The sequence below is a fragment of the Rhinatrema bivittatum genome, chromosome 3 (assembly GCF_901001135.1).
Source record: "Rhinatrema bivittatum chromosome 3, aRhiBiv1.1, whole genome shotgun sequence".
Classification (NCBI taxonomy): Eukaryota; Metazoa; Chordata; class Amphibia; order Gymnophiona; family Rhinatrematidae; genus Rhinatrema; species Rhinatrema bivittatum.
Window position 1 is genome coordinate 160,526,570 of NC_042617.1, and position 18,534 is coordinate 160,545,103.

Consider the following 18,534-nt stretch of genomic DNA (forward strand, 5'->3'; position numbering starts at 1 on the left):
CATATGCAACAGAAAAATGTTATGCAGTTAGATATATCAAGCAAATTAGCTTTTCCTACAGTACTTTAATAAAAAGAACACCTATAAAGCTTGAACTAATTTGTAAAAAAATGTTAAAATATGCCGACAACCCCCCCCCCCCCCCCCCCCCCCCAAACTTTCCATTCCTACTTTGGTTATATTATTAGTAAGAAGCATTCTTGAAAACATTCCAGAAATGAAGATATGCATATACCAGTTAATAAAAGCAAAAGACATCTATGATAGCTATTACATCACCAACAAAAATTTGGATCAACGTAATTATCTCTAGTAGGATCACTAAACATCACAGGCATTCCCATAAGCATGCCTGCTAGCACACGCACAGGCCTAACAATGCAAATCATATATATCATACCTTTCTGTCAAACACCACGTGGAACTTCAAAATCACAAATCCAACATATGGGGGACTCGAAGACCAAATAGCAGAATAAGGGGAGACTAATGAGTTATGCTATGTTGGGTTATCCACTGCCAACTCATTTTCTATTGCTGACTGCTAACACCGCATTGCATTCAGTTATTTGCAACATGGCAAAATTCTTCCAGTCTCTACATAATACACAGTGTGGAAATTCAAACAACTTTTCTTTGGAAATGTCCTTCAGGACATGACTAATATGCCGCTAAAATTATTTTGAGAACACCCATTCTAAGATGGTTCATGTTTCATTGAAATAGGGTGGTGGTGCCCTGAGCAGGAGAAGTTTAGCCATTTCTACGCCATGCAAAGGCTAAAATGTTTCCAACGCCGAGCAGAGGACAAAGATGTCGGCGTTGGAAACTAACAGGAGACATCGCAGTCCAGAGTTGGTTGCGCTGCATAGCTAATGGAGACATCTTTGTCCGGCTAGAATATTGACAAGACAGGCTCCAGATGAAGCTTTTCAAGCAAAACTTCGGCCGTCGTTGAGCCTCTTTGAAATTCCGTTTTGCAGCTTGATTATGCTTAAAATGCTTTAAATTTTTCACAAATCTGCTCTCAGTGAGTCTAGACCATGTTTTAAAACATCAACATACAGTTGTACAGTGTGCCTATAGAAGTGGACTTTAAAAGATTGGAGCTAAAGTTCTGTGAAAACTTTTTTCCCAGTAAGACACTGTTAAAAACCGCAAGTGATTGAGAAGACCGAGCGATCTCACTCAATGCATGAGATGCACTGTCTGGCTTGCTGATGCGGTTCTAACAATCAGTTACACTAATAATACAAATATTTTTTTCTCAAAAATATGATTTAGCTTATATGTAAGCATGATTTTTGATTGAGTTCGCTGATTGATCCCTCCCTTTTTGTGATCTATAATTAAGCCATGTTTGTCTCATACAAGCCCAAAATAAAACTACTGTCAGTAATATAACAAATTAACACATTCCACATCTTTCCTACAAGATCAAGTTCTTCAATGGGATAAGGCTTACAGCTATTTTTCGGTAGTTCCCAGATGAAATTTAATTTTGTTTATTTAACACTTTTATATACCGATATTCATGTAGAAAATTACATATCACTTCGGTTTACAGTATAACAATAACTAGCATGTAGGAATGCTTTAACATTTAACAGGGATAAAATAACTTGGAGCAATGGAACAGGGATCAAAGCAACAATTAAATAATAGGCTCTTTCGTGGGGCCAGATATTAACTGGCTAAAGATCTGAGTGCATATTGAATTAACTTAGGGTAAGGGTTAAGGAGCATAATTAGCTTGATCATCTGCAGAGTTGGGGTGCTAACCTAAGAGCTAGTCTGTTTGTATGTAGGGTGATGTACTATAAAGATCATCTGCATAAATGAAAAGCTTGGTCAAACAGCTAAGTTTTGAGTCTCTTTTTGAAGGTAATAGGGCATTGTTCTAGCCGGAGTTCTGGTGGAAGAGAGTTCCATTGCGCAGGGCCTGAAATGGACAGAGCTCGTTTATTTAACGAAGTTTTAATGGGTGGGGCAAAGAGGGTATTTCTCTAAGCAGACCTCACCGGTCTGGAGGGTAAATGTGGCCAAAACGGGATATTGAGTTCCAATGGAATGAGATTGTGAATGGTTTTGTGAATGATTGTTAGTACTTTGTACATGATTCTAAATTTAATTGGGAGCCAATGCAGGTTCATTAGGATGGGAGTAATATGATCTCTTTTGTTGGTCTTAGTCAAAATCCTGGCTGAGGCGTTTTGAAGCATCTGTAAGGGTTTAATGGTGTTCGCTGGAAGGCTGAGTAGAAGTGAATTGCAATAGTCAATTTTTGAAAAGATAATTGCTTGTAGAACTGAACGGTAGTCTTGGAAGTGGAGGAGTGGTCTCAGCCATTTTAGAACTTGTAATTTAAAAAAGCCTTCCTTTGCGGTGTTATTGATGAATCTTTTTAGGTTCAATTGGTTGTCCATTAAGACTCCGAGGTTTCTAACTTGAGGAGAGAAGGATGGTTGCCTTGTGGGGAGCATGTTGGAAACTGCATAATTGCCGTCCTGTGAGACGAGGAGTAGTTCTGTTTTATTAGTATTAAGGATTAAGTTAAGTTAAGGAAATACAAATCTTCATCATAATGCATTAAGAGCTTCTTAAATGTACTTAAGGTTTTGTATCACAGATGTCTAACTCTCCTTGCAGAACTGATTTTTGGTACTTTTTATCATTTTCAAAGTAATAAAATACTGTCAAAATCTAGTACATCAGTTCCCACATTTCTGACAGAGTGTGCTATCTGGTACTAACAGCACCATGGGCATTAGTTACTAAGCTATGATCACCACGAAAGTGACTTACTTCATATTGTCTGTCTTTTGGAACACATTTTTAGACATCTTATATGTGTTGATCACAAACAGTATAAAGAACAAGATTAATGCAAGAAGAAAGAAGCATGATAGAAATGCTGTTTGATTGAGACAGCCTAGTTGTTAATGCAAAAAAAAAAACAAAAACTGATTTTGCAGTGTTTTTTTCTCCTTCCAAAACTCAAAGGACTGAACGCTATTAACAGGCTGAGGAACTGACTAAGCAGCATGACTCGAAGTAGTAATCAATGCAGTCCATTTTAGTGAAGGTAAAGTGACCAGTGGGATACCTCAGGTACAGCACTAGAATCTGTTCTTTTCGATACATTTATTGGTAAGTGCAGAAGGCCTTGATGGAAAAAATATACCCCCCGTCAGCAAAATCTGTGGCACAGTAGTCACACCACTGAGATGGAAAATAATACAAGATCATTTGAAAAATGTGAAGGCATGGTCGAGAGTTTGAAGTGTTAAAAAGTAAAAAAAAAAATAAAAAATCATGCATTTGGGTGCAAAAATCCATTAGCGACTTATCAGTTAGGATGACAAAAACTGACAACTACCAAATAGGAAAGGGAAGCAGAACTAATCATCTCCAATATCCCGACAGTTGCTAGTCAGTGTAATAAAGCCGTAGGGAAAGCTAACAGTATGCATGGTGAAGGAGTATCATCTGCTATATAAAAAAAATAAAAGGGGGAGGCAATACTGCTCATTTTCATTTCTAGGTAACTAGCGAGCCCCCCCCCCCCCACCTTGAGCACTGCATTCAGTTCTAGAAACTATACCTTTCAAAGCACACTAAAAGGATCGAAGGAGGACACCATGGATGGGTGATCAAAACGGGACTGCAGCACAAATCCTACACAGGGAAGCTTGAGGACCTCAATATGTACTTGATGGAGGGAAGAAGAATAAGGAGGAATAAGACAGAAACAGTCATTTAGAAAGCTTCAATAACGTGCAAGGCAGTGGCATTTTCTGCAGCGAAAGAAATTAGAGGACATGGGGTTACGATAGGAGGTTAGAGGGAGAGAAACTTAGAGAAAATGTGATCCTTTGTAGGTTGTGATATCTTTCAAAGGAACAGCAAAAAATATATATATGTTGTATTACATGGGCTTTCAGAAGGTGAGGCCTGTGAGGTCTTTTAAAAAGGTATCACAACCTACAAAGGCTCCAGTCTTCTCCAGGACGTATATGGCCACTATAGGAAAAATGAGAAACTACTTACTTACTGATAGGATGGGTACAGGTCTGTAATAGCCTACCTAAGCTCTAATAAATGACAAAAAATATATCATCCACCACTATCCACAAATCAATGATAATTAGCAACACAAAATACAAATATAAAAAATGTTTTTAATCAAAAATCAGTAATATAAAATTATCCTCCACTACACAATATCCCACAACAAACAAATAAATCACCTGTATATTCCAAATAAATACACAAAAACATGTTCAAAACCAAAAAATAATCATAACACAAAAACATACAAAAAAAACTTCCCAACCTATTTTGCTATCCAGCTTCTTCAGGGGAGAGAGACTCAGTCATCAATTAATGAATAATTCATTCTCTAAAATACATCCCACCACATGGATTTGTGAATAGGACCAGCACAATAAATCCTTCTAAATGTAGATGCAGAACTTAAAGCATCTATAGCCCGTTGGGGGTCTGATGTTCAGCTCCAGATGAGTGTGGCCTTCTTCTCCCCTCTTGGGCAGGTGCAGGCAGGCAGGCCGGATTACTTTCAGGCTGTGTAATAATGTACAGCTCCAGTCTTTGTATAACTGGAGGGAGAGAGTAGGTTGCCTACCATGGGCTAACTTAGCCACACTTTCCAATTAAGGTCATAAAGGATAAGAAGCAATCTTCAGCAGGCAGTCAAACCTATATAGTTAACAGCTTAGAGATATCCTTAGCACTGTGGTGTAAGGGCAAAGAGGGATGCTGACCAAGCAAGATCGGTGTAAACAATCAAGCTTGAATGGCTGATAGCAGGAAGACATCCTTAGCCAGAGCAGTGTAGGCAGATGTAACTGGTCAGACTAGGTGGCCCAAATTGTCATATCTACTGTATTACTATGTTATGTTTTAAGCAGCCCTTAGATGCTTATACTGTTAGTCTCATCTTACACAGACTCACTTAATAAACATTGGATTCTATTCAGATCTTGTGGCTTGATATGAGTCCTCAGCAAAGAGTGGAATCACTTATTGGACAGAAATGAATTAACCATCTGATTCAATCTCATCTAGCATGCAAATCCCAACTGTGCAGGAGAGGCACATCTGGTCATAAGGTTTGAATTGAGCCCTTTACACATCGTATATATTAGCTCATAGTAACCTAATGAATAGCATGACATGGTAGCACACGAATAAACTTCTACTTACTGGTACCACTTGGCAGCATCAGTAAAATCGTGAGAGCGCACATGCAATGTTCCAAAGTTTTCTGGTCACAGTATTCAAGTAATTGGAAAAAGGAAAAAAGCACATCAATAGCTCTGCTATCCTTTCTGAAGCAAAACTAAAAAGATAAACTAATTAGGAGGTATGAAAAAGAAGAAAAGAGATTAATATTTAAATACACATTAACATTTAAGGTTGGGTTGGAGGATGCAGGCGCAATCAGTTTTTAACTGGCATGCATTATAATAATTTCATACATTTGGGATGCCCAATCCACCATGCAATTAATCCTTAAATAAGAACTTTTTTTGAAACTCTCTGCATTTTCCAGCTTCAAATAAATACAAGGAAATTTTTTGGTATCTTTTGGGAAAAAAAAAAAAAAAAACATCTGCTAGGGCAATTGAGAGTGCCTGAAACTAATAGCTCAGTTTCTGCATAATCATCATCTTTAAAGTATTAATTTTACCAAACCAAGGTATGGAGTCTCTCGACCAACGTTCTAAATCTTTCACCGTCTTAGATAGAGGCCTACACAGTGTGCATTCTAAAATTCCTGGATCTCTTCTGTTAAGTTTATCCTTAAATATTTAGGTTCCTTTTTTCCCCCAACTTAATATTACGTTTTCCACAATACCATTTACCTCTATCCTATCTTCATGCTTATATTTAAATGAAACCCTTGAGCTGATAGTCCCAGACAAAGGCCCCAAAGGTCCATATTTCAAATTACTTTTCATAGTCAACTCTTCCCATGATGTCAAATTATCTGAGTGTCCATGATTCTTCGAGCAGGAGGAAGCACAATCTTCTAGGCCCTGCTTTAGTCTATCCCCTAGTGATCAATCTGTGTAAACAGCACTGATAACCTCCAATTCATGCTCAACAGTAAAAAGATGGTTTCCAACAAAGTCTTTACTAAAGTATTACACACTGTGATGATAATGCTATTTATATCTGTGCTTTGCATTTCACGTAATGTTACATTGTCATCTATTAAATTTGTGACTGCTCCGCAGGCTTCAATTTTTAGTGGTATTTCAACAGCCAAATGTTCCTAATTTGGTCCTCCTCCCTTCCTTCATGATGTAGGGCCAATATTAGATTCCCTCCCATGTAGTGGAACTTCAAATTTACAGTCCACGGTAGGCGTTTCCAAATGAGCAGTCACATATCTTCTACCTCTCCAGTAGTTCTGTCAACATGCTTTTTTCATTAGAATACCTGAGAGGTACGTACTCAAAGCCTTGTCTCCTCATATCTCCTGTAGATGAAAATGAATCCATTGTGGGGTGCACACAGGGCCGGGGAAGCCTCTAAGCAAACTAGGCCTGGGCCTAGGGCGCCAACCATTCGAGGGTGCGCGCCAAGCAGTGCTGCTCGCGACCCCGCCAAAGAGGAGTGGAGATTCGGCAATCTCCACTCCTCTCTACTGCCGAGGCGCCACTGCTCGCGCCTCTAATGGGGGTGGTGGCGCAGCGGCACGAGGCAGAAGGTGCCTAGGACGCCCAATCCCCTTGCACCGGCCCTGGATGCACAATGTATTCTCTCTCTTTCTCACTTTGGACAACAAAAAAGTCATTCCCTCCTCCTCAAGGATGCAGATGAACCCAGGTCCCTTCTCTCAGTGAAAAGGACCTCCCCCTTTGGATGCCAAGTTATATAAAATCTGAGCCCCCAGTTGATGGGTGAACTCAGTAAACAGAAAAACTCTTTTTTTCTTTTTTTTTAATTTTCTCTTTATTAATTTTTAAATGTATACACATTTCATCAAAGCAAAAAATAATACAGCGTAGGAAATTTCAACTCCATTATTAATACAGTATACACATTCATTCTGTTTATTGTCACATGATCAAGGGGAGAAAGGTAAAAGTGTCAACATGTGTGTGTCTACACCTAAACACTTATAAAGGAAATACAAGAGAGAGGAGCAAATTATTTTATTTATTGGTCTATATCTCTAATAGTACTACAATAAGTTCTCCTTTATTATGGACTTATCACTTGAAAATGTCTCCAGATGTAGAGGGTCTGTAAACAAACTTCTTAGCCTGAAAGGTAACATAACAACAGGGAAATTTCAACAAGAAAGTGGCTCCAATAGCCACAGTTTTGCCTTTCAGGGAAAGAAAATGTTTCCTATGGGCCTGAGTGGCTCTAGAGACATCTGGGTATATTTGAATTTTCTGACCACAAAATTTAACTTCCTTATTCTTAAAAAAATTGCTAAAGACTTGCTCCTTGTCTAACTCTGACATAAAAGAAACAAATAGCATTGTCCTATTGTTAATTACCAGTATATCTATTGATTCTTCCAAGAATGTAGACACACCTAGACTAACAGAATTATCAATTTCTCCATTTTGTATCTTTCCCACTCCACTTACTCGTTTAGGAAAGTAGCATATTTTTGAAATTGAAGGGATATTACTATCGTTATACATAAGAATTTCCTTTAAGAATGTTTTAAACATTTCATATGGAGAAAGTAAACAGGTTTGAGGAAAATTAATCAATCTAAGGTTTATTGATCGAATTAAGTTTTCGATTTTTTCTAATTCACCAAGAAGTACTCGGCAGAAAAACTCTAAACAGAGGAGATGGGAGTTCTCCAAAAAACAAAGGTCTTTAACAAAAGGAAGGCTCACTGATTGCATCTTCCATCCAGGTCACACCTCTTGAGACCCCAGAGGCCTGTCCCCTTAAACCAAAGCAAAAACAGGGAACAGCCATGGCATTCTGCCCTAGGTAGGGTAACAAAATTCCACATGGTAAAATGGTGGTCAGGATTTATATATCAGAGGAACTCGCCATTTCCCCATCTCCCACATGGGGCAGTTATACACCCACACTAATTATTCTGCTTCCTCCAATCTAGTAAATGGATCATTCCTTCTGGTAGAATTCTTGTTCTGGTAGAAATCTGGGAAGATCTCTAAATAAAGCTGCCGGGAGGGGGGGGGGGTAATACTTCACTGAAATCTGCAATCTCTTCATTAAATTTAGTAAGTTTTTCTGCAGTGCTATTAAAGTTAGTAAATCATCATCTGCAAGCATTACTTGCTTTATTTCATAATAATCAAGCTGTACTCCTTTTATGTACACATTTTCCAAAATGCATATTGCTAAAGGCTCTACCAACAAGGCAACACTCACGTTGATACAGAGGTCATCCCTTGCCTTGTACATTTCCAAGTTTTCAAAGATTCAGATTATCTCCTGTTTACATGAAAAAGCTGGAGTCCAAATTGTTTTGTAACCCAAGTACAATGGTTTGGTCCCAGGCTTACTTTCTCTAACTCACAGTCCAGGAAACCTCCAATCCACTATCAAATGCTTCCTCTGCATCAAGAGATAAGCATTTTGGGAATCCCCTTCATTTTGCTGCTCGCATCATGTTGATGATTTTCCTTTGTAGTCAACCATTTCACAAGAACCTATAAAAATATGGCTGACCATTATTCCTCTTGTTGCTGATGCTAGTGTCTTCATCAGCAGAAGTTGACAATGTCATTATCAAACACCTCTTATCGCATCTGCAGGCCAACTATACTGCTCCTCCTCTCTCTAGTTCTCTCTGTCCTTGCCACTACACCAGAATTGCTTTACAAACAATTATCATATTTGTATGATCATTTCAAGGATCGTACAATGTATGATAAATTTTAAAAATTCCAAAATGTACGATCATTTTTAGCTACCAGGCAGTACAGCAGGGACGTATCAGTCACCTGCCCCAGCTTCTTCCAGATTAGCCAATTTTCATAGCTGGGAACTCTCCCTATTTGTATCAATTGCCGGGTCTCCAGGGAAAACCTAGAAAGCGCCGGGCCTTTGTTTACTGCTCCAGCCACTCCCTTTCAGGAAGCTTGCAGGGAATAGAAGAAGAGGGGCTGATGAGAGCAGAGCAATAGTTTCTGCTTTCTGGTGTGTGCTCGAACCTCAGCTCCCTCCTCTTCTTCAGTAAGCCTGTAGGAACAGGAGAGGAGGGCTGAGTCTGGAGCAGACACCTCAGGGAATGGGGGTAAGGGGGAGACTGGAGAGCAGGGCTGGAACAGACAAAGCTCAGCCAGTAGCTGTGATTCCAGGACTTAGGATTCAGTTGAGAGTAGAGAGGAAGTGAACAAGTCAGAAAGCTGTGACATAAGAGGGTGGGAGAGGAGGAGATTGCTGGGGTTATCCCAGGAGGGGAACAGGAGGATGAGAGACAAAGGATTGGCAAGGAGGGCCTGTGGAAGAGAGAAAGATGATACGCATTCCCAGCTAATCAACAGCAATCTCAGGGTGACCACAACACAAAAGTTCTCAGTTTTGCCAATGTGATAAATATGCAAGGCCTGGACTGGAGGAGTGGTGATTATGGTGATGTCAGTAGGGAGAGAGTGTGCCCTCTGGATATGGCACCACTCTTGCCTGTATAACTGCATCTCAGCAGATTTGGCACAACCCTGGAGTCTTATGGTTTGTTTCATTCTCTATGTACCCACATGTGGCCATAAAAGCCTCAGTCTTGTGGCTTGCTTCTTTTACTCAGGCGGAGGGTGCCACTGTGGTGAGTGCGAGACAACCTGCAGACATGGGAGGAGTAGAGGAAGACGAAGAAAAGGGGAGAAAAAGAATGCAAAGGGGAGCTAAAATCAGCATTAATCTAAAATAAATAAAGCAAATGAGAGAGAAAGAGAGAGAGGGGCACACTGAGGTGAGTGGAGTGGAAATGGAGGGGAGGAGCTCCCAGGAGATGGAGATAAAGGGAGAAATTCCCAGCCTTCTCTCCCCCACCCCATGGCCAGAAAACAAAAGCAAATTACGTAATACTAGATTTTAGCAGGGGGACCCTCAGAAACGTGTTCAGCTGGCTCTCGGATAGTTTTAGCCACTATTCACATTAGCTGTCATGTAGGATACACACAGAGGACGGAAACGAAGACGGAAATAACCAAAATAGCCTGTGGTAAATTTTAGTGTAATATTTTTCCACATGGTTAACCTTCTTGGAGCAGCAGTTATAACCCTAACAGATCCTGCATGGAGTAACCAGCACATAGCAGTAGTTACAACCCCAAATATACCCTGCTTGAGGCAACCTGCATGAAGCGGCAGTTTAACCCCTAAACAGAACCTGCGCGGGGGCAACCTGCATGGAACAGCAGTTACATCTGCTTGGCAAACTAGATGGACCATTTTGGTCTTTCTGCCATCGATAACTGTAATACTATGTATTTGGGCCTTATATATTATATGCCCTTACATATAGTTTTGTGATTGGTGATATAACTTAAAAAAAAAGTTTTGAATCTGATGTTTACAAAGCCTTGGATTGTTATATGCATTTTGAAAGCATTTTTCCATCTTGCCATGTATTTGCAATGTCTGTTTTTCCATTTTAGCAGCTTTCGATAATTTTTTGGAAAATATGAAAATTTTGAGGTTTCCATACAATTAATTTTATGTTTCATATCTGGCAACACTGCAGCATACACACAGATTTAGCACATCACTTGCCCCCTTTAATGCATCCTGACATTGCTTCTGTTGCTGCAGGGATGCGACAAATGCCACAGCCCTTATCATACCACGGCACAAACAATCCATCAGCACAGCAACCCCAAAGCCCCAATGCTGCCCTGCCCATGACTGGAAACCCTTCTGTCTAATGGCACCCTCACCACCTTGGCCTGATCTGACATTTCTAAAACTGTTGCTATTAAGCAGAATCAGGCCCCTATACCCCCATAAGGGCCTTTATTTTATCCAAGCCTGCTGCAGCTCAATACTCTAGTTGCGTCTACCAGGTCCTTTTTCTGCCATCAATATGGCATATGTAGGTGCAAAATATACCTCAAATCTGTTTTAGGCCATGAACCATTTTCTCTGAACCAAACTAAGGCCTGGATTCACCATTCTAACGCAGAATGGTGAATCCAGCGAAAATGGGGCACGGGGGGGCAGGCCTGCGAAAGCCGGCAGCCATCGCACCACTGCGGTGCGCCGGCTGCCGGCTTTCGCACTGAATAGCGACACCATAAAAGGTGTAGTTATGCAGCGCGCTACTGGCGACGATAATGTGTCTTACCTTATCGCCGCTAGCGAAGACATCGCGGAGTTCGCCCCAATGCCGCCCCTAGCAAGCTATCGCACGCGAAAAGGGACTTTTCACGTGCGATACCCACTTATTGCATGCGATAAGCAATAGAAAATGACCCCCTAAGATGGGAAAAAAAGCAAGGACTTTGAATTTTCCACTATAGTTTGGAAAACAGGAAAATGCAGATATTTCAGAAAAACAAGGTTATAAACTTTATTTGACAAGGCTCCAAAACCGTTTATCTCTGGTCTTGCCTGAAACAAAGAACTAGGACCCTAATTGGATTTTGCTTATCTTTAAATATTCCTAAGACTATGTATGTGGTCATCTAGGCAAAGATGAACACTTCTCCAAAAAAAAAAAAAAAAAGTGAAGCCTCCAGTCAAAAGCTGTGTTTGACCCTCATCCATATGCATGCACTATACCTGCTCCCTTACTATAAATTAAATAAAATTCAGAAACAAAAGGAGAACCATCAGCATCAGAACCATTACCACCAGGACAGCCATTATCAGAGCAGTCTGCTAACGTGAAGAGCAGCTACCATGGACAATGGCCACTGACACTTTGCTCCTGTTCCTGTGATTAACCTGCATCCCTGTCTGTGTTTAAAGACAACAGTAACCAGGGATCCAGCATCAAGACATCAAGCATTTCTATCCAGCACATAGGTTCCTTGCCAACAGAGAGAAAAAACATGCACTGACCTTCAATCACAGATTGTTTATCAGTGTGGTAAGAAAACAGACAGTAACTTCCAATTATGTTGAAAAGTCCAGTGAATTGATCATATTGATTTTATATATTTTTAAAAATGTATATCCCGCAACGCGTCCATAGTTCATGGCAGGTTACAACTGGATATTCATAAAAATCCATAAATATAAGATATAAACATGGTAAGATACCGAACCTGACAAAGAATAAAAATAATAAAACAATAAAGCAGCTGTAGCTACAATTAACAGTGTAGCATGAAAAACTACAGATGAGCAATAACTTAGGCACGCTCGAAGGCCAGTTTAAACAAAAGTTCCAATGTTTTTTAAACTGTTTCTCATATACTATGAGACGAAGTTGTTCGGGCAACAAATTCCACAAAATGGGTTCAGCGATCGAGAAAGCAGTCTCTCGAGTCTCGCCTAAGCAAGTTACTTTTAATGAGGGTACTTCTAGCAAGCTATGATTAACTGATCTTAGTGCTCTAGGTGGATGACATATCCATAATCAGGGGTTAGTTAGCCCATAAAATTTGTGAATTTGACAAATCTTTGCATACTTTTAACTGTAAGAAAGTATCTGTATAGAATCACTAAAGCATTTGTGATATATTTGTGTAACACTTAATCAATTATGTTTAATTGATTAAAAAACCGTTAATAAATACATTTCTAAATTTAGACAAATCCAGAAGGTTCTTTATTCTAAGTCTAATCCTAAATAAAAATACACTCTTAAGTAATAAAAATGTTGTGGTCTTCCCTACACAATTCCTGAGCCCTCCAGATGTGATTCACATCTGCATCTCTAATACTGAACTCCGGGCCTGCACTGCCAGATTCTCGCTGCCCATGTGACCTACAATGCAGCCCGATGCACATCGCTGTGACCTCCAGTGCAGACCCCAATGTAGCCTGCCTCAGCTTGCCATGAAATGGCAAGCTGAGGCAGGCTACATTGTTATCTCCAATGAGATCCAAAGTACATCTCTCTGATGTGACCCAATACCACATATTGCTCCAGAGCTACTGAAACAATGCAAAGAAACTGGCAAACCATCTTAAGATGGACTCCCCACAGCAAAACACCCACCACCAAAATAAGTAAAAAAAAAAAAAAAAAAACACATGTTGGCAGAACAATTGGTTTACAGTAAAGAGGAAGAAAATGGGAGGAACAATAAACCAAGGTGTTTGTTTTAAAATGTGCAGTTTAAAATATTAGTTAACAGTTTGGTTTTACCCTCTATTTCCAACTTTATTCCGTCACCAGATTGATAGGCAAGAGCCAAATGGTGAATTCTCTCCCAAAACAGAAAGCAGCACTTTCAAGGATACACCTGCCCCACCCCACTCTTTAGCTGGGATCAGTATAGCAGTCTACAAGGAAACAGTATAAATAATGCTTTTACAGCTTATGCACAGGGATTTAATGGAAACATGATAGTCCAGACAAAACACACACTTGACTAATGGCAAAAAAAAAAACTTTAGCCATGATCAACTGGCATCTAGACAGCTCATAATCAGCAGACCCACTGTTTCTCAGGGAATAAGATACTTATTAAATTGCAAAATATTTATTGATATACATGTGTTTGTTTTTTTTTTAACTTACTTCCTCCTTGGAGAATAAGTTGCAGGTGCTGGCCGGCCCCACACCTCGCCCCTTTTTAATGGCCCGGCCCTTCTGCGCGTACCGGGAGATTCACTCGTGGCCGGGCCATTTCTAAAATGTGCTTGGCGTGCGCGCATCCCGGCCACACGCATATGTCCCGGTATTTGCACACGCTGGCGAATTAAAATTTGCCCGTCAGTTTCTAGAGGTGACAATTTAGCAAATACTTTAATGAGAGTCATCAGTGTATATCATACGCATCATGCTGTTCACCGAGATGCACCACAGTAATTATTCTCTGATCTTCTGTTTTAACATGCCACGTCCTCTTAATACTAAAAAAAAAAAAACAACATTCTGTGCTAACCACTGCTACACCTTGCATCACCCAAGGATAAACACATTCTAGATGCCAACATAAGAGTCTATCATAAGAGAGTCATGGCACCCCAGTAATGCAGGGAACTTGTTTCTCCATAATTCTCCGGTCAACATCAATGGACTGTGTTTCTTGACATAGGAATAGGGGGTTATAATTTACATTAGTAGCACCTGTGCTGCACTGTACATTTTTTTTTTTCGAAGAGGAAAAATTGTTTGAACTGGACTTTAAATATCCAACTTTTTCAGTTAACTCTCCTGCATTTATGAGATTGATCTCGAGCAACTGTTGTTCTCACTAGCAGACATTCTGTAAAAAGCTACACCGCAGTTCATCATATTCTCCAGCCTCTAGGCCAGTGCCCGTCCTGAGCTCCCCACACCACGGGCCGACAGCCAAGACCACAAGTTGGGCACCAACACAACGTTCTCTTCCAAGCACAAACTAGTGCCTGTCATACATCCCCCCTGAGTGAACAGCCTCACACAAAACATCTAATAAATCAAGTTTGCAAGAGGTGTAGTAACTGACCAGGCGCTCATCGTGCTGCGAGAAGGGAGCCCTGTCGATTTCAGATGACAAGAGAACGTGTGGCACCAATCTGACAAAGCAGCACACAGAGATGCTTTCTTCTAGCAGCTGCCCTGAGGCAGAAGGGGAATTACCCAAGTCTGAAGGCTTCAATTCACTGGCCCAAGTGGTCATATTTTACCACTAAACAGGAAACCAACTTAAAGTCGGACATCTCAATTTTACACACACTATTTTTTGGCCTTAAGCTTTTACGGTAACAAAACATATACGGGCGGATTTTCAAAGCCCTGCTCGCGTAAATCCGCCCGGATTTACGCGAGCAGGGCCTTGCGCGCCGGCGCACCTATTTTCCATAGGCCGCCGGCGTGCGCAGAACCCCGGGACGCCGTAGGTCCCGGGGTTTTCGGAAGGGGGCGTCTCGGGGGCGGGGCCGAGCGACACAGCGTTTCGGGGGCGGGCCCGGGGGCGTGGTATCGGGCCGGGGCGTTCCGGGGGCATGGCCGCGCCCTCCGGAACCGCCCCTGGATCCGGTCGCGGCGCGCCAGCAGCCCGCTGGCGCGCGTGGATTTACGTCTCCCTCTGGGAGGTGTAAATCCATGGATAAAGGTAGGGGGGGGTTTAGATAGGGCCGGGGGGATGGGTTAGGAAGAGGAGGGGAGGGGAAGGTGAGGGGAGGGCGAAAGAGCGTTCCCTCCAAGGCCGCTCCGATTTCGGAGCGGCCTCGGAGGGAACGAAGGCAGGCTGCGCGGCTCGGCGCGCGCCAGCTGCCCAAAATCGGCAGCCTTGCGCGCGCCGATCCAGGATTTTGGAAGATACGCACGTATCTTATAAAATCCAGCGTACTTTTGTTTGCGCCTGCTGCGCAAGCGCAGTTTTTCAGAATCTACCCCACTGAGAAGGAAAAACATGAGCACCACAGAAACACACCTCATCAACAGATACTGAACATGTAAGAAATAGTGCAGTAAAATTCAGGACTGATTGTATCATGTTTACATTACCAGTTAAAGACAAATCTAAGAAAATGTCCCACAAAGAGGTATTATGCACATCAAAGGGTACCCGGTACCGGAAAAACAGAATCAGCCAATTCATCTGGGCAATTCCAGCTACTTTGATACTGAAATCCCTCTCCATGGGCAATATGCTCCCAAGGGAAGGGGAAGAAAAAAAAATGAGTCCCCAAAATGTATACCCTTTCCAATTTGAACATAGTTCTTGACTAAGGCTTCTTGTCAATGCACTTTCAGTTCCCAGTTTACCAAGGAACCTTTTAACTCCTCTGGTACAAACCAATGGCATTTCCCTAGACAGTTAAGGTCAAGTCAAAGGGCCTTGCTGGTAATGCCTTCGTTCAGAGATACGAGACATCTGCGGTCATGATCTAGGGTCTTTTCTATGGCGGCACCTGTCCTATAGGATTCGCTGCCTAGTTATATTAGAATGGAGCAAAACTATTTAGTGTTCTGTAAGGTGGTAAAAATGATTATTTTTGCAAAGATAAAGTTGAGCAACTTTAAAGAAGTAATGTGGCATATGGGAATCATGATTATTCTGCAGCAGTATTAATGGGTTTGGGTTTTTTTTTGTTTTTAATTTTGCCTTTAATGTTTCATGAATTGTGTTTTAATGTGTTTTGATGTTGTGGAATATGCATGATTTTTGTGCATCACCTCGGGCGATCTTTGTATCGGGGATGCGGTCAATAAGAATTTTAAATAAAAATAGATTGAATCTGCACTCGATATAAAGTGTTTACAAAATGACGGTGTTTGGTGATAACAAAAGATGTAATACTCACAGTGAAATGATGATGAAAGTAGATCCTGGCCTGCTCTCAGAGGCAATGAACCCTCTGTGGCCTGTTCCCGTACGCTGGTATAATACTTGGGTTTAATGATATATTGCTGAGTCTGCCCGTGATGAAGATTCATCGTCAATGTCTGTGATGAAAGGTGTGCTCTGTTTAAAAAAAATAAAAAGACAATAGTGTGAATAAACCAGCACTTAAGGGGGTCCACTAGCTCCCAGATCCCCTCCCTCCACTCATACCTACCCCATCTGTAAGACTCTGTAGGTCATCTGGGCAGAAACAATTCTCACTCACTCCTGCCCTGTTGGCTCTAATTTTCAAAAGAACACCAGCTGACCAGTAATTTTTTTTTTTAAATACCTACACAGCCCTCAAAGTATTTTAAAAAGCTATCACTGTTATTATCCAACCACGGGTTACATTGCTCACAAAAAAATGTGTACCACTTGCAAAAGTGACCAAGAATTCCTAGCTCCTTGGTCCTAAACTCTATAAACTAAATTGCACCTCTGTCATGCCTACTTAACAGAAAAAGGGAAGGCAGGATGTTTTACATTGTACTTTAACATTTGAGTTTTGCATCATATCACTTCCAAGAGCGAAGTGGGATGCAGAATAAGGAAGAGTTCTTGTAAAATTTATAGCAAGCAGCAGCCTGGTTTGCTTCCTATTGATTTTTTGTTCCATTTCCTGACTGAAGCAGATGCCTAAAATTTTGTTAGCTCTTTAAATTTTTGTTTCAGATGCTAACTACTTTAAACCCTTTGCACTATATACAAGAATTTCCACCGGGAACTAAAGAACCTTCTCTCTGGGAAACAGGCTCATCCACAGTCTATGCACATGTACAAATTAACTAAAAGAAGAAAAAAAAACATACCCCTGTCAGAATCCTCATGTCCCCCCCCTTGATATGGCCTGAAAATTTGGGATGGATAGGACGCAAAAATAGTCACTAGGGGCACACATGCACATTTAGACATAGAAGTCTCATAAGTCTTCTTTACAGATGTAAATAAGGTATTTAAAAACTGAGGAAAAAGTGACTGTGCAAGAAAGTCTTCAACGAAAATGTTCAGCTATTTTTATTTTTTTTTTACCAAAAAGAGGGGTTAGAAATGGTTCAGAGGAAGGCAACTAAAATGGTGTGGGCGTTTGTATCAAAAGATAAATGAGATGGGATTTAAGCACCTAAATAAGTGTACTCTAAAGAAGAAGAGAGACCGGGGGTGGGGGTATGATACAGAGTTTAAATACCAGAAATGTATTAATAGTGCATAAGAATCAAACCTTTTCTGATGGAAAGGAAGCTGTAGAACTAGGGGTCATGCTATGAAGCTCCGAGGTGGTAAAGAACAATACGAGGGAATATTTTTTCAAAGAAAGGGTAGTGGATACCTGGAACGGCCTCTCTGAAGACGTGATGAGAACAAGAATGGCAGCAGAATACAAAAGGGATTCATAGTGGCTGGAGGAAGGAAATGAAGAACAGAGATAACAGGTGATAATTTTGATGTAACATTTCTGCAGAGGGGTAACCTTCACAGAGCAGCAGTCACAATCCTAAGCACCTTGCTGAGCAGATGGGGCGAACCTTTTGGGGCTTTCTCTACCGTCGTTTACTATGTTTCGATAGTATATTAAATGTAAAGCAGAGTTTCTTACCTGTAACAGGTGTTCTCACAGGACAGCAGGATGTTAGTCCTCACATATGGGTACCATCACAGGATGGAGCCCAATCATGGAACACTTTTGTCAAAGTTTCTAGAACTTTGACTGGCACCTATTGGCCATGCCTAACATGCCACTAATCCTGCATCCAGCAGGTGTCCCCCTTCAGTCTCGTCGTATAGTAAAAAAATACATGCGAAAAATAAAATAAGAAAACGTAAACGAACCCAACTCCGCGGGGTGGTGGGCGGGTTTCGTGAGGACTAACATCCTGCTTTCCTGTGAGAACACCTGTTACAGGTAAGCAACTCTGCTTTCTCACAGGACAAGCAGGATGGTAGTCCTCACACATGGGTGAGTACCGAGCTGAGGATGTCCGAACATGCACCAAATGTACCCAAAGACGTGCAACAGGTACAACAACTGGGGTGGAATTTGGTAGAGGGCATCCTGAACCCTGAATGG

General features: G+C 41.1%; 1 protein-coding gene across 7 annotated transcripts in view; it reads right to left on the minus strand.

The window, feature by feature from the left end:
- The window catches only part of LTBP1 (latent transforming growth factor beta binding protein 1), a 737,653-nt gene that overhangs the window by 546,768 nt on the left and 172,351 nt on the right, over positions 1-18,534 (minus strand). For all 7 annotated transcript variants that reach the window (XM_029593891.1, XM_029593888.1, XM_029593890.1 and 4 more), the window contains exon 4: positions 16,387-16,547. In XM_029593891.1, the coding sequence (XP_029449751.1) occupies positions 16,387-16,547 (161 nt within the window). The remainder of the gene's footprint in view (positions 1-16,386; positions 16,548-18,534) is intronic.